The sequence below is a fragment of the Buteo buteo genome, chromosome 19, assembly GCF_964188355.1.
Source record: "Buteo buteo chromosome 19, bButBut1.hap1.1, whole genome shotgun sequence".
Taxonomy (NCBI): domain Eukaryota; kingdom Metazoa; phylum Chordata; class Aves; order Accipitriformes; family Accipitridae; genus Buteo; species Buteo buteo.
This window is the reverse complement of record NC_134189.1, coordinates 4,967,124-4,981,896: the sequence shown is the minus strand read 5'-3', so window position 1 is coordinate 4,981,896 and position 14,773 is coordinate 4,967,124. Positions and strand designations below refer to the sequence as shown.

General features: G+C 43.1%; 1 protein-coding gene across 2 annotated transcripts in view; it reads left to right on the top strand.

Annotated features, from left to right (window-relative positions):
• Positions 1-14,773, top strand: part of ABTB3 (ankyrin repeat and BTB domain containing 3) — a 176,160-nt gene that overhangs the window by 87,596 nt on the left and 73,791 nt on the right. For both annotated transcript variants that reach the window (XM_075050922.1, XM_075050920.1), the window contains exon 2: positions 13,424-13,573. In XM_075050922.1, the coding sequence (XP_074907023.1) occupies positions 13,424-13,573 (150 nt within the window). The remainder of the gene's footprint in view (positions 1-13,423; positions 13,574-14,773) is intronic.

Genomic DNA, 14,773 nt, shown 5'->3' with positions numbered 1-14,773 from the left:
GCACCCTCAGCACTGTGCCGTGGCTTAGCCCTTGCAGGAAAACAGTTGCTTTCAGGAGAAGAGTCAGGTTCGATTACCTGTTAACTCTGGAGGTGAAACGAATGCATGGATAAACGGGACAGGCCTCATAACTCATTTTTTGCGTGTTGTCTGTCGGCTCCACCTAACATCCACCAAGAGGTGTATATGTGGAGATGGCCCTGCAGGCATCTCTCTGCACAGCCAAGTCCAACGCATAGTCAAACTCTTAGCAGCAACTTAAGAATTATTTTCTTGATTACATATTTCTGGGCAAACGCGCTCCAAGTGACAGTTCTCCAGGAGAGGGGACTCTCTGGGAAGTCTGGTGCATGCAAATGCCTACTTTAATTTCACATTGTGTGTGTCTATATACATATATATATGAACTCCATTTATGCCTACTTTAATTTCACATTGTGCGTGTATATACATATATATATGAACTCTATTTAAATTTCTTAATGAAGCTCATAGATCACTCTTGGCCTGCTGTAGCAGTCCCTGTGGCTAGGGTCAATGGTAGTGTGTTGTCCGCTCATGGCTGGAGGCCATGAATCTACAAATGATTTAAATTGCAGAGTTCTGCCTTTTCACTAGAATAGAATTTAAATAACTAATTACAAATTTATTTTATTTTCGAACTAGAAATTTAGTCTATTTTTGTTTGTTCTCCTCATGACGTACAGCTGAGATAATGAAAACTCGCTTGTAATTCCTGTAAGTCTTGCAGTGTTGTGCATTGCAATTAACATTTCATGGTGTGTTTTTATGCTACAAAATAGTAGTTCTTCTGGAATCCTTGATTTTTCCAAAAATTATGAACTTCATAATTCTCTTATAATTCCCTATGGTTCATATCATTGTTAATATTAAGAAATCTAAAACAGGGAGCGTTTCGTTGTGCTTATCCAAAGAGAATGTGATCGGAATGAGTACAACTTTACTTGGTTTAGGAGCTGTAACCCCCTCCAGCGAGGACTTCCAGGCTGAACCGTGGGGCTGGTTTGTTGCAGGTGTAAGATGATGTTCACAGGAAAAGGACTGGGCGTCTCTCTGTTGTAGCCCTGGAGAAGATGCTGAGAACAGGTAGCTGTCCCGGGCACAGCTGGTGGAGAATGAAGCGGAGGGCTGTATGCAGGTGAGATGAGATGACGTCACGAACAGGTGGCTGTTCGGGGACCGTACCCGAGTGATGGAAATGGAGTTTTTTTGACTGTTGGGAAAAGGAGTACGATGAAGAGTTTACTTTGTATTGGTTTATTATTTGGGGGTTCTTTTCTATCAGGGCTTTTGACTTGAATCAGTTTCCAAGATTTATGTTAGATTTCTGTTCCTTCATAGCATATATTGCTTCTCAGTTATGTCATCCGAACCCACTGAAGCCGTGTCTGGAAGTTTCCAAATACCATTTGGTTTCTTTCAGTCTGCTTAAAAGAGAAAGGGCTAAATAAAATCAGCAGATGAGATGTAGCTGGTGAAGCAGTTAGCATGGCCTACTGTTACAGCTACCTGCTGATGATCATTATACGTCCCTGATTTCAGTTGCTTCTGATATGCTCCAGTAGCATTTAGCTTTTTCTAGGGCAGTCACTTCCCTCAAAATGATTTAAAAATACTTTTTTTTTTTTTTTTTGAATTTCAGCTGAGTTGGGTCATTTCCAAGACCAAGGCTGTGGGGGAAAAACTGCCCCGCGGTTTGTTCCCCACTGTAATTTTGCTGCTTGAGTATTGGGGAAGGGCTGGTGAAGCTGTGCTTGGAGGTGAAGCAGCTCCGTGGGGCGGCCGAGGCACTGCCAGGGATGCGTCTCTGTCCCTGCGAGGGCATCCGTGGCAAAAGGTGAGCCCGTGGGGACCAGCATCGTGCTTTACTCGAAGCAGAGGATGGATAAGATGCGATTGTGTCAAAGTCATGCCAAAGACTGAATCAGAAAGATAAAATAGCGAGTGTCTGTTTATTCATTAACTACTGTCTGTTCAGCGCACTGGAGAAGGGTCTGACATAGAAATGATCATATTCCCTTACTGTAGGTTTTTTGGTGTTTGTTGATCTCTGTGTGAATGTCTAGGTAAAACAGTGGTGGAGATTAATAATGCAGAGGTTCACATCTGAAGATTATGCGTAAATGAAAACTGGGTTTGACCTTTAACCGCTCTGAGAATAAATGTGCAGCCATTTCTATCTGGAAAAAATAATAGAGGGCATCATTTTCAAAAAATGAATCAGATGTTTTAGGAATAAAACTGTGGATCTTGATACCATAAAATTCAGAATGTACAAATGGATACTCTGCAGGGATGCAAAAAAAGTATTCAACCTCTGTAAAGTAATTCTTAAAAGTCTTTTTCAGTTAAACTGGTAGCCATGCAATGAGCTCACACACCTGAACACAGTTAGTTTGTATTATATATAGCTGGGTGGGGAAGAGGGTGTCCATCAGCTCTGTAAAAACTGAATTACTTGAAATGGGTTCAGCCAGCCAATCCGTAGGGCAAGTGGTCATAAAAGTATGCTAGCGACATAGTCTAATGTCTCTTCTTGTAAATTATTTTACCATATGTAAATGTATATAGCTTAACCTTTACTGATCAGAGCTGATTTATTGTTGTAGGTGTCTATATCAAAGGTCTGGATGGTGAAATATGTGCTATTAACAAGCCATTTCTATTTAGTAAGCCAAGTGGTATTTTTGAAGAACGTAAATGTTACTTTTAGAAATGACTGTCAACTGGCCGGCATCCAGGGTTTCCAGTCAGTGAAATTTTTAGGTGAATATTTGGCTTTAAATACGTGGCAAAACCCCATTGAAGCACATGCTGAAGGCAGAGGTTACTCCCTTACTGAGGGTGGGAGCCGGGTACCTTGGTCCCACGCAGGTCACAGCCGTCGGTACCTGAGCTCAGGTGTTTGCAGGGGAGAACATCTCGCCTGCTAGGGATACCCAAAATGATGCAGCAGACCTGGTTGGGGGGGATGCAGGACACGTCCTGCTCTGGGACTGTCGACAGTTCAGGAGATGGCTATAGTTCTGTACCATATAACTTCAAGGGCAGGCGCTTTGTATCCTGCTGTGATAATCTGTTTGTTCAGTGCCATCCTTAGCAGGGTGGGAGGGAGCGTAGTAAATGCTCGGGGTGATGGGATACTGCTCTAAAGCCAGTAAGTGGCAGCTCGTGTTTCTAAAACATCTTACCATTCTTTACTTTCATTAAGCGTGGGCTTTCATGGTGAGGGTGGAGTGGCTAATTTGATATTCATCTGTGCAAGCAGTTGAAAGGAAATTCTAATTACTTAACTTTTACTGCGTGCCCCGCACACTCCAGTCTACCCAAAACTCATTGCTCGGGGGTAAAATCCCGACCCTTAGAAAGTCAGTAAGAGTTCTGCCAGAGCCGCCTGCATTTCCCCACCAAAGCACGGCAACATGCGGCAGCAGTGCAGTTTTGTTCATGTGTCCATAGGCTCAGGGGCTTCGTTGTAGCCCCTACATGTCATGTGTTTTCAGGCTTAATGCCCTACCAATTGCGGGCTTTAGTAGTTTTATTTATTTTATTCAATCACATACCTTAGTGTCTTCCCAGAAGCCTTTGGGGCTGACGATTTAGTTGTTCAAAGTTGAAGGATGGTGATGGTTTTAGCTGCTTTTTGATACTACAGTAGCATTGCCTGGGGCAGAGCCCAAGGCTTTGGCATTCATGGAAGGTGACTTACAAAGCAAAAAGCAAGCACCCAGCTCTGCAGAAAGGGGTGTCATTCTCCCATCAACCGGTCACCCCACCCTTGTAAGGTCAGGTGTTTCACCAGTTTGAATTGCAAACCATCCTTATTCCTGTACGTATGGTTTGCATAAGCTTTTGCATACGGAACTGGCTCCCAAGCGCAAGGAGGCGATTGCTCCATAGACCACAGGCACCTCATCCCGCTCCCCTCGATCCCGTTTCCAGCTGCTGCCACCGTGTCTGCCTGTGAAATTCAAAGGGTGCAGTTGGTAGCTGTGATGGGAATGCCCCGTGCTCAATCTCGGCAGCGAGTGTCTGCTCCGCTATGTATTATTCATGGGGTTTTGTACAAGCTGATGGTGTTCCAAAGCGAAAGGAGGAATTTTGGCAAACCAATTCCTTCTCCTGTAAAAAGCATACTAATCTTTGCAAATATTAGAACAAATGGAGGAGGTGTTTTTTAAGGTATTCAAAATATTCTTGCCAAGTGTATTGTATAGTATTCAGTGCAACCACTCAGAAATGTAAGCGCATTGGTGTTTTTGAAATGATGTGTCTGACCCTCGACGGCATCCGATGCATAGTGCCTATGCCAAAGGAACGGTGGCGCACAGAGAAAGCAGCGGAAAAAATGCTCTTTTGGATCAAGCATTTTGTACCACTTTACTAAAGCTGCAGTACCTGCTAGAGGAGCCTGTTTGGATAGTAGGTATTGCAAAAATGGGGGATTATGTGCTTGCGTGGGGTTATTCGTTTGCAGTTGAAATACTAAGTCTCTCTTCTCAAGAAGTCCAAAACAGGATCGTTACAAGAAACTCCCTACTCATACACTGTATGATAGTGCTTAGGTGCGGGTGTTCTGTTTATCAAATGCTGGAGGAGACCGGACTGGGTTAGGAGAGATGCCGTATTGGCACCGTTGGGCTTTCGGGCCGTGCCCGCGTGACGGGTGCTGAAGGTAAGTCTTCTGTCACGGCTGGGCATTTTGGGGGGCTGACGGTAATGAATGAAGGAAATTACAGGCTCTGGGAAAGCATATTAAGCTATGAATCACTGAATCCTCTTGTTCTGCTGCTATCGGCTGACAGGTCTTTTTCCGTGAAATAAAACCCATTAATGCGTTCTTCGTCATTTTCAGTGACTCAAAGGCTTAGACCTTCTGCAAACTCTCAGCCTAATAGGAGATTGTGCCTGTTTTTAGCCAAACCTATTTTTGCATGAGTTAGTACTCCTGTGCATGTCCAGAGTCCATGTTTGTATCAGCGCACATCCTTTCCCCCCTGGAGTATGTGTCTGCCATCTTGAGTACTTGCCAGTAGCTGCAAGAGGCATCTCACGGTTAGACTGGGTACCATCAAATCCACATTTCTTCGAGCTTCCTCCCCAGCCAGCACTGCCAACGCATTCATCTTGCTCTTTTCTTCTGTCGAATTCCCCATGACCTCTCAAATTCTTGCTTGTATCGAGACACCGAGAGCTGCATGTATTATATTTATTTGCATGTAGCAGAGAAGGAAGATGATACTGGCATTTTTTAATTCTATTTTCTGGATCTGGATGCCTCCTGTCAAGACAGTGTGATAGAAAACCTTTCTCTTCCACAGCGCTAGTTCCAGGGCAGCATAGTTTAGATCAGGGTAATCTCAAGCTGATGGGTACTCGGCGTGAAATAAATGCACTGTGTCAGCTCTAACATCTCTCTGCCAAAAAAATCACAACTCGCACTGGAACTTTTATGGTCACCGTGACAGTGGAATAGCGCGGCTGAGCACAGTGTGCTGTTGTGCAATTTTCCTGTTGCGAAGTCGATAAAATGCCCCTTCGTGGCCAACAGGGAGAGCGGTGGTGAAATTCGTAGGTAGGTGAAGGTGTGCAGTGCACGTCAGTCCCCTCGCTGGAGAAAGGGAGAGGGATGATGCAGCTATTACATCAGCTGCAGCTTGCCGCGCCATCAGCACACGTGTCGTCTGTCCAGCCCATGGATGCACATGGGTAAGCAGCATCTGCTGCTGCTTGCCCGATGGCAGTACCACAAAGACCACTTCAGGGAACTAGGAGAGACCTTGGGATAAGCATGAGGAGATGGATCTCCGTTTCTTCTCTTGGTTATGGACTGGCTTGCTTCATGTTCACTGTTTTGGGGGGTTGTGGTTTTTTTTTTTTCTGGTAGTGGTTTTGACGCTTTTGAAGTTTTGCAATGGATTTTGGCAGGACCAAGATTTTGTTTTCTCCATATCCTGATAAAAATAAATGTAAAGCTGTAGCTGGTGATTTGGGAGCTTAGTTTCTATGTTTAGTGGGATCTAATCTTCTGATTCTTCTTTTTTTTGTAATATAGAGCCTAAACAATCAAATCCATCCTGCGTTCCACTTGGTTGTGCACCACTTAACTGCTTGGTGCTAGCAGCATATATCCTAATTTAGCTGAATTGTTGTTACTTCTATACCATTTTAAGCAGCAGTGATTGCCACTCATTATCATTAGGTGAAAACGATTGCCTTTAGAAGGATCCTAGTAAGGAGGACATCCCAATTAAGCAGAATATGTTGTGCTAAGAAACTCCTTACAAGAAAAGATGTCAAAGTCGCGTGTTGTAATATAATTCTATTATCTCGTCTTCCTATAACGTCTGCTCTAATATCTCACAGAGGTACTCTGCTTTGGATGATGATCATCCATTCCAGCTTTTGATGAAATCAAAGCCAACTCAGCTGGGATACTGCCCTGAAAATGATCACACGTCTTTGGAAAAAACTGCTCTGCAGATATGCAGTTACTAAAATTTCCAATTGCAAGGAGCCAGAGACAAAACTGCTCAGACAAAACCTCCAAACTTGGCCAGATGGAAAAAAAAAAAAAAAAAAAAAAGTTGCCCTTGCTTACCTCAGGTTCGTTCTTCACAGTTGTTCTGGAAGTGAAGTTCCTGCTGGTGAGAACGCAAAATCTGCAGAGTTTGTGCAACTTCTGTTTGTCATTTATCAGTGGTTGCTGCCGTTGATCATTTTTTGGCAGATTTGGTTAGGCTCTCAGTTCTTTCATTTTTAAGCATTATTCATTTGCTCTTCTACTGATTTTTCCAGGAGAGAAAGGGTGATCTCTTGTGGTTAAACTGCATAACTAGAGGCCTTATGCTCTTTCCCTGGTTTTCTCTGACATTTCTTATTTCACCTTGAATTAGTTACTAAGCTCTCTAATGCTTTGCTTTCACTTCATCTATAAATTGGATGTGAATGTTCCCGTACTTGCTTAACGCCAGTGTCTTGAGGCTAAGTGTAAAGCTGGTAATGCTTATTAATGTCGTTGGGTAGTAGGTGTTAAAGACACACAAAGTAGCGTCCCTTTAGTCTCTTGCATCTGATTCCTGGGCCTGTTCCACCCTTGCTCATTTGGGCTGCTCTGCCTACTCTAAGACTCCAATTCTGGAAACTTTATATCACCACCTAGCTTTCCCAAGCGCTTTGCATTTTCTCCATGCAAAGCCACTCCCTGTTATTTAACCGGGCTGGAATGTGTGGAAAGAAGACACTTTGCACTCCTTGCCTTGAACGCTTTCCATCTCTTCCGTTAACTGAAAGCACTGGCTGATACGATTAGCTTTAAGGTTCTCCCCGTAGTCTCATTGCTGTGAGGAGAAGTCAAGATGTTTTCCATCTGCCTTGCTGGTCAGGTTGACAGGCTGAGCTAAAGAATCATGGCGCAGGTTGCTTCAAACAACAGAGATAGTAGGGTTTCTTTCCAAGTTTGAGCTTCTACGTGGTGGTTTGGGTCACTTTGTATTCACCAGCTCCTACGCATCGGAGTCGGGATGCTGAGAGCAGGAGACTGGACTCAAAGACCTTCTAGTCCCATGTTCCTGTGTAAAAAATAAGAAAACGATGACGATTGAGTGGATTTCCTACTCCTAAATGTAGTCCTCCTAGGTAAGGTTGGCATTTACTTGAGCAGTGTAACATGCAACAGCACATTTTGGGGACTGTTCAGGGTTAACTACCATTTTCAGGCTCATTTTGTACAGCAATTTGCCTGATATCATCTGTCCTGCACACTTAATTTCTATAAACTCTTAGTAGGATCCAGGTATTCCTTGTAGTGGGAGTATAAGCTGTTTTCCAGATATGTACATTTGCTTAAGATGTAACAGATAGATAAAGAGGGAAGTCAAAGATACTTTGAATTATTTTCTCTTGAAAGTAGGAGCAGTTAATGAAAGAAAAATAGTAAGAGAGCAGCAAAACCTTCATGCTTCTATCCAGACACTAAATTAATATATATATAAAGAAATCTGGCACTCTTTCCAAAGGAACAAATGGTGAAATGTTATTTTATAGTCTTTACAGCACTTATATTTTTAGTCAAAACAAACACATTTGTGTTGGGTTTCTGCTAGATGCCTCAGCACGGATCATTTGAATCACATTGTCCAGTGGGCATTAGAGCATGGGATTTGAATACTAAAGGAGAGAGAGGAGGCAAAGAATTCAAAACATGGATAACATGAGGTATTGCAGACCCATGAAAGTAGGCAGTGCAGACTTCTCCTTGCTTGCCTTGGCCTGTCACTTTGTATGCAGATACATATAAAAAACTGAATTCAGTAATAGTTGAGATACCATTTGGTCTTGGTGAATTTGCTGAATGCTCAAGCAATAGCTTGATTAAATGTCTTCAAACTCTTTGAAATACAAATAAAAGCTTCAAATATAGGAGGTGTATGGTACTGAAGCATGTTTACAATAGGTGAGAAGAAGAAGGTTGGAGCAGTAACTTCAGACCTGCAGTAACTGGAGCTGCAAGTTTAGGCTCCGTCTCTCTCATTCTCTTTCTCCTGAGATGGACTCACAGTTGAAAATGCTACTTTAGGTGGAAAAGCTGCTTTGGGACCAAACTGTGGGATGTTTGAGCATGCAACACAGCCTTGCCCCAAACTTTACTGCCCATTCCAAATAAACAGATTTGCCATTTTATTGCTTTCCACATTGTGCAGTCATTCACGGTGGTATACAAAAGACTGCTTGTCTTACTTTTTGCTGTTTTGCCCTTTGATCTGCCTTTGTGTAATACCAATAGCTGTGTGGCGTCAAGAGCAACACATGGTCCGTGGAAAGCAAGCAGCCTCCTATGCCTGGGAGAAAGCGAAGTCTGACTGCCAGTCCTGGAGTTTGGGCACCGAAGGTGCCAGCGCTTCAGGAATCAAATGTTTTGCAACGGCTGGTATAGAAATAAATGCAGATATCTGTCTAAATAGAGGAACAGTGGAGGGGGCTTGGATTTTTTAGTGATTGCTCTGTATTTAGGTGAGATTTGAGCTCCAAATCCCCTATTTCTGCTGCTCTGAAAGCCGAATCGGTCACACACCCGGTGCTGCGTCTGGTGTTGGAGTTGCTCTTGGCCATCAGGTCCTTCGGGCTGTTTTGCTGGGGAGGCACTGGGCAGCGGGGATGAGCTCTGCCAGGGCTGCTGCTGGGTGCCGAGTGCGGGATGTTTGCGTGATGCACACACACTTCTGTCACGCTGCAAGGACAGCACGAGCAGCAGAGTGTGCAGCGATGTATGTATATTTGTGCCAAAATCTGCCTTGCAATGGAGGGTAGTGCATCAACCAAAGCCCAAGAGCTGGGATTGTGCATGGGGAAACTGGAACAGAGTTACCAGGTACCCCTGTGTTTGGATGACTTTGCACGAAGGTTTAAAATAACTACTTCTTTTGTAAGTTTGGGCATCTTCAATCTTCACTTCGTCATTTTGTGCAGTACTTCTTTGGTTTGGGATTTTTAAGTCCTTGGGGATTGAGCTCTGGCTTGTGTTTCATGTGAGCCCAGAGGGCAGGAAAAATGTGGAGTGTATTAATCGTACATCAGATTTCCCTGTGATGTTGTTTTTTCTCTAGAGATCTGGGAGGAGAAGCATTAGGAGCCTGTCACTATGATTTTTTTTTTTTTTTTTTTTTGGCATCCTGCTGATTTTAAAATGTATTCTCTGCCTTTCTCTTCAGTCCTTTACCTACAGACTGCAGGGTACCCTGAGACCAAGGGCAAAGTGAATAAAGTAATTTTCGATATGGTCTGTTCTGGATATATCTCCTTGCAGACAAGTCCTAGACAGATCCGTGCCCCAAGGAGGGTACAGACAAGGGGAAGCACCAAAAGAGGTGACAAAATCCAAATAGACTTGAGGGCTTTGGTTGTCTTGCCTTGCTCCAGTGGTTCACAGCAGTCATAGACGCAACGTATGGCTGCTGTACATTGCTGGATGGCACAGAGCAGCCAGGGGCGTATTGAGTGAGTCTGGCCCTGTATTCATCAGGCAAAAACTGACTGCTTAATTTCCACTCTAGTGAATCAGAGGGAAGATGAGGGATAAAATAATGAGCAAAGAAGTGCACAGGGTTGAGTAACGGAGCAGAAAGGAAGGACACTGAACAGTGCTGGTCGAGAGAAAAGACAGATACCACCATTCATTTCTGAAGATACTGCACAGAAATCTTTGGTGTGGAATGACAGATGGCATCGGCAGCGACAGCCAGAAAAGCAAGGGGAAAAGTACTGGTTTTCAGGCCATTGGAAACTTGAGGTCCTCACCTGTTTGTCAAGTTCAACACAGTACAGGTGCAGATGCGGCTGAAAAAGCGAGTGCGTAATACCGATCGGCAGAGAGTTAAAGTAAGGAAGTTGACCTCTAGCCAAACCAGTGAAAGCTGGTGGTGGCTATTTAAATGTTTCTATTTTTAAAAAAGATATTTATAATCATGAAGTTTTTACCTTTTTCCCCGCCCTCTTCAATTTGGCGTGCTCTCTTCATGCTGGGGAGCAATTCCCTGCCATAGCCGTTCATCCAAATTTGAGCTTTACATCAAACACTGATAAAAAGAGAGCAGGTTTTTCTTCTAAAAAGCATTTTATTCACCTTTCTTTAATCATTTTGGGGGAAAACAGCTGAAGCTAGAAAATTGGCAGAGTTGCATGCCTGAGCCATAGAATTCACTTTCTCCATGCTGGTGAAAACCAGATTTGATCCAGCAAAATTATGAGAGTTATAAACAAATCTTCCATCACCCTGCTGGTCACCCGCTGTGGTCAATTATAGTTTTGAAGCTGGCATATAAGTATCAGATGTTTGGCTATCGCATGTCTTTGCTAATCTCCAACCCAAGTAAAACCCTTTGGCGTGACATATGCTATAATTTGCTAAGTTTTTAACAATGGCGCATTTTTGCATTTCATTTGCACTTTTCATCCAAGAACCTAAGAATATGCTCCCGTCTCTAAAGAACAGAGTAATTAATCAGGGCTGTTTGTAAGGAAAAGGCCTGGCTGTGGGAACAGAGACATAGACAAAGTAGAGGATAAATTGTCTATATCCCACTGCTTTAATCACTTGGAGAAATAGCTCCTGTACATATTACGATTTTAAATCATTTGAATCTTATTTGTAAAGGTATCTTAAACCAGTGTTTTTTGCACACTTAAGGTATGTTTTCACTCAAAAAGATTTTCTTGTTGGATATTCATTTTTTAAAGATGCCATAAAGCTGTTTGTGCTCTATTGTTTTTAGAAATCTCTTTGAGTATTAGATCAGTTATACATCTGTTTTCTGCCGGGAAGACTTCCAATTTTGCCTTAATTTCTACCCATTAAAATTGTAAAGAATAACCTAAATAAATGAGAAATATTTCCAAGAGAGAATACTTATTAAAATATGCAGGCAAGTCTGCTTTTTAAATCCAGGTGGTGTACTTCTCGAGGTCTGTACATCCCCAGAATATAAATGTTGATCAGTGCACCACATGTTTATGCGAATCAGCCACTGAGCGATGGCAGGAGAATTTGGAGAGCTTGTTTGATAAGCTGTTGGCGCTTTTTATCCCTTACCTCTCTGCTATTAATTCTTTCCTCCTCCGTTGCTGTGTCAGCTGTCCTGCTCTTTCTCTCCAGGGTGCTTCCTCGCGAGCTGTGTTCCTCTCTTACAACCTTCCACACGTGCGTACGGTTTTACCGTAGTTGTTACAACCCCGGGACCGGAGCCAGGGCTGGGATTAAGGCTGCTCCTGCTCCTCTATCTCCAGTATTCAAACAGGCTATTAGTGAGCCTGTTCTGGTGTAGCTGTTGCGTGCGGAGGGTGATCCTGGTTTAGGTTGCTGTTTTCCAGCCACGGTGGACAAGACCTTTAGTCCTGCTTTTCCCATGTATCCCTGCTTGTTGTTTTGAATGTGCTCACTGAACCTGCGTCGTCTCACTCCTCCCAGGATGGGTGGTTTTAGGTCTGTGCTACAAATACAACTTTTAGACTAACCTCTTTGCAGGGAGGAGATGGATGTGAGGAGGGAATTGAAAGCAGTTTGGTGGAGCTAACAATGTGGCTGAGAAGCATCCCCTCAGGCACGTTACCTGGTCTTGTGATGCTCCAGTGCAGTGATGTTTGTGGGCTGTTTCATAACTGAAGTAAACAGGGATTAAGGTGACCATTCTGCCTGGGACCTCCAATGTTATACCTGTTGGTAGAATTATTGATCAGTAGAGTTAGATGCCACATATTTACAGAGCTGGGAAACTAGGCAAGTTCTTCCCCCTGAAGAAAAACACTAAATATGTACCTCTTCCTTAATGTATTTTGTAAAGTCTGCTTGGCCCCTAAGGGCAGAACCTCTCCCCTATACTTAAAGGAATAGTAAAAGCTAATGGAAAAAATAAATTTCCTACTCTGGCTTCTTTTCAAAGGTAATTGTTGCATATCACACAATCAAAGATAAGATGAAATTTAGTCATCATAAAGAGGTACAATTCCACTGTCTCCAGTGGGTCTCCACCTGTGTGTGTCCCAGCGGGACTGGGAAGGTGATGCTGTGGAGAACATGGCCATAGGTGGCTGTTTGTAGACCACAGGAAGGGAGGAGAGCTTGCTCTCCAAGTTGGACTTCCATGCATCTGTTACCCAAGGATAATGCAGCATTTGCTGTTGTAAATAAGTTCTGTTTTTTAGCATGACAGTGATTTTGATTAATAAATGTGTGCCCTCTATCTACGCCTGGGGGTTTAGATGTCATGGCAGAAAGTGACTTTTGTGCCTGAATGAATGTGTATGTAAATTATTTTATGTCAGTAGCTTTACTTATGTCCTGCCCCACAAAAATTCGCAGCTGCAAGGGCTTCTGCATAATGGGCTTTTGAAGCCCAAGCAGTTCAAATGCCAGGAGTCGTATTTACAAAAGAAATTCAATAAGCCCTTCAATGACACTGCGAGCATCTTGACGCTGTCTGTTATTTTGGCAATTGTCTGTGGAATTCCCCTTATAGGAAAATCCTGTAAATATATAGTCTGTCTCATATATAATTTTAAAGCCTATCTTTAAGAATTCTGTTGCTGAGATACCATTTTCTAATAAATTTGTATGGGTTTGGAGTAGAAAGGAGGCTTCTTCGGAACCCTCTTGACCTCTTCCTTGGGCAATTCTCTAGGGTTTTCTGTAAGAATTATCTCTAGGTGACATTGTAAGTGACTTGAGGATATTCAGAAGAGCTAATGAGGGCCACTTCTGAGAGCATGAGTCATCTGTGACATTGAGTTACAGATGTTGATTGTCTTTGAGCTCTGCACACACCGGCTTCATCTTGGAATGTCCCCAGAATGATGTGGTGGTGGCAGCTGAAATTACATTGGTCTTCTCCTTTCTTTTTATCCGCTGTAGGTGTTCTCTGCCTGCCAGACAGCTTGAACCTTCACAAAGACCAGCAAAGGTCAAACAAGCCTGGAGAAGTGCAGATGTTCAGCCAGTCAGAGCTGAGGACCATCGAGCAGTCTTTACTTGCTACGCGCGTGGGGAGCATTGCTGAACTCAGTAAGTACAAGGCTGTTGATCGTGTTTGGGTTTCTTTCCTTGGAGTAAAGCAAAGCCGCTCGCAGAGGAGGGATGAGGGGGCACGTGTAATGTTGAAGGAGACGCTGGGTCTGATCTAGCCATGCTTATCCTCCATGGCCAGTTTGAAAGCTGAAGCTGAAGCCATAGGAGAAAATAAGTCTCGTGCAGTCTCATAGCAGTGCCTATGACTTGTCTGCATACACTGCTCTCATTTTTAAAGGTGAAAGATGCTTCATTTCATCTTCCTTATGTTGCATTTGAGAGCACCTCACAGCTTGGCCAGACTTGCCAATGTCTGTTGTATTGAGGTCCTGTCTCATTTCACTGGCATGCTTATTTCGAGATGGGCAGGCAAAAAGCTGAAGGTTGCGGTAAGTGAAGGAAATATTGTCACAGATTTAAAGCAGAGCTAGTTTGACCTGTGTTACAGAGGGTCCTTCACCCTGCCTTTCCTTCTCCAGTAAGAAGGAAAGAACCACAACTCAAACTTGCACCAGAGGAATTTGTGCCTGGAAGATAAATTGATTATTTGCTGTTAATCAAAACACTTTTTGAGAAATGTAAGAATCTATGATATCTGTCAAAATCTGAAAGCTTTGGTTTCAGCACAAACAAATTGTAGGAGGCAAATGCCATGTGAATCCTTATGTGACATGGAGATAAAGTTACCAGAAGTGCCTTTTTAAAATTTTTATTTTTATTAAAATAGAAGCCTTCCAATCACATTTATGGTATAGTTAGAGATATAAAGCTATGGGTGGGAAAACAGAAACATTCAGACAAAAAACGTGGGGTTTTTTTCCAGAGGTCTGTTATGAAATTTTGGAGAGAAATTGAAAAGGCTCAAATCTATGAAGATACAGGCTGCCCAGCTTACTGTTGTTCTTATTACTGAATTCTGTGTTACCAACATCGTAAAGAACATGTATAGATATCTCATGTTCATTTTCCTGGCGTTTTCTGTAGCAATGGGAGTCTCCTCTGCAGGTCCATCGTATCACCAGGGCTCAGTTTACGTGCTGTTCATGAGCCCTGTGGATGTACTGTCTAAGAAGCCACAATATGAATTTCTGTTTTCAGCTTGCTAATTTTTCTCTGCTCTGGTGAAACGTCAACAAGCCAAGAGCACTTACATGCCTTAGCGTGAAGTGTTGCTCCGTCTCTGGAATCAGGTGTTTG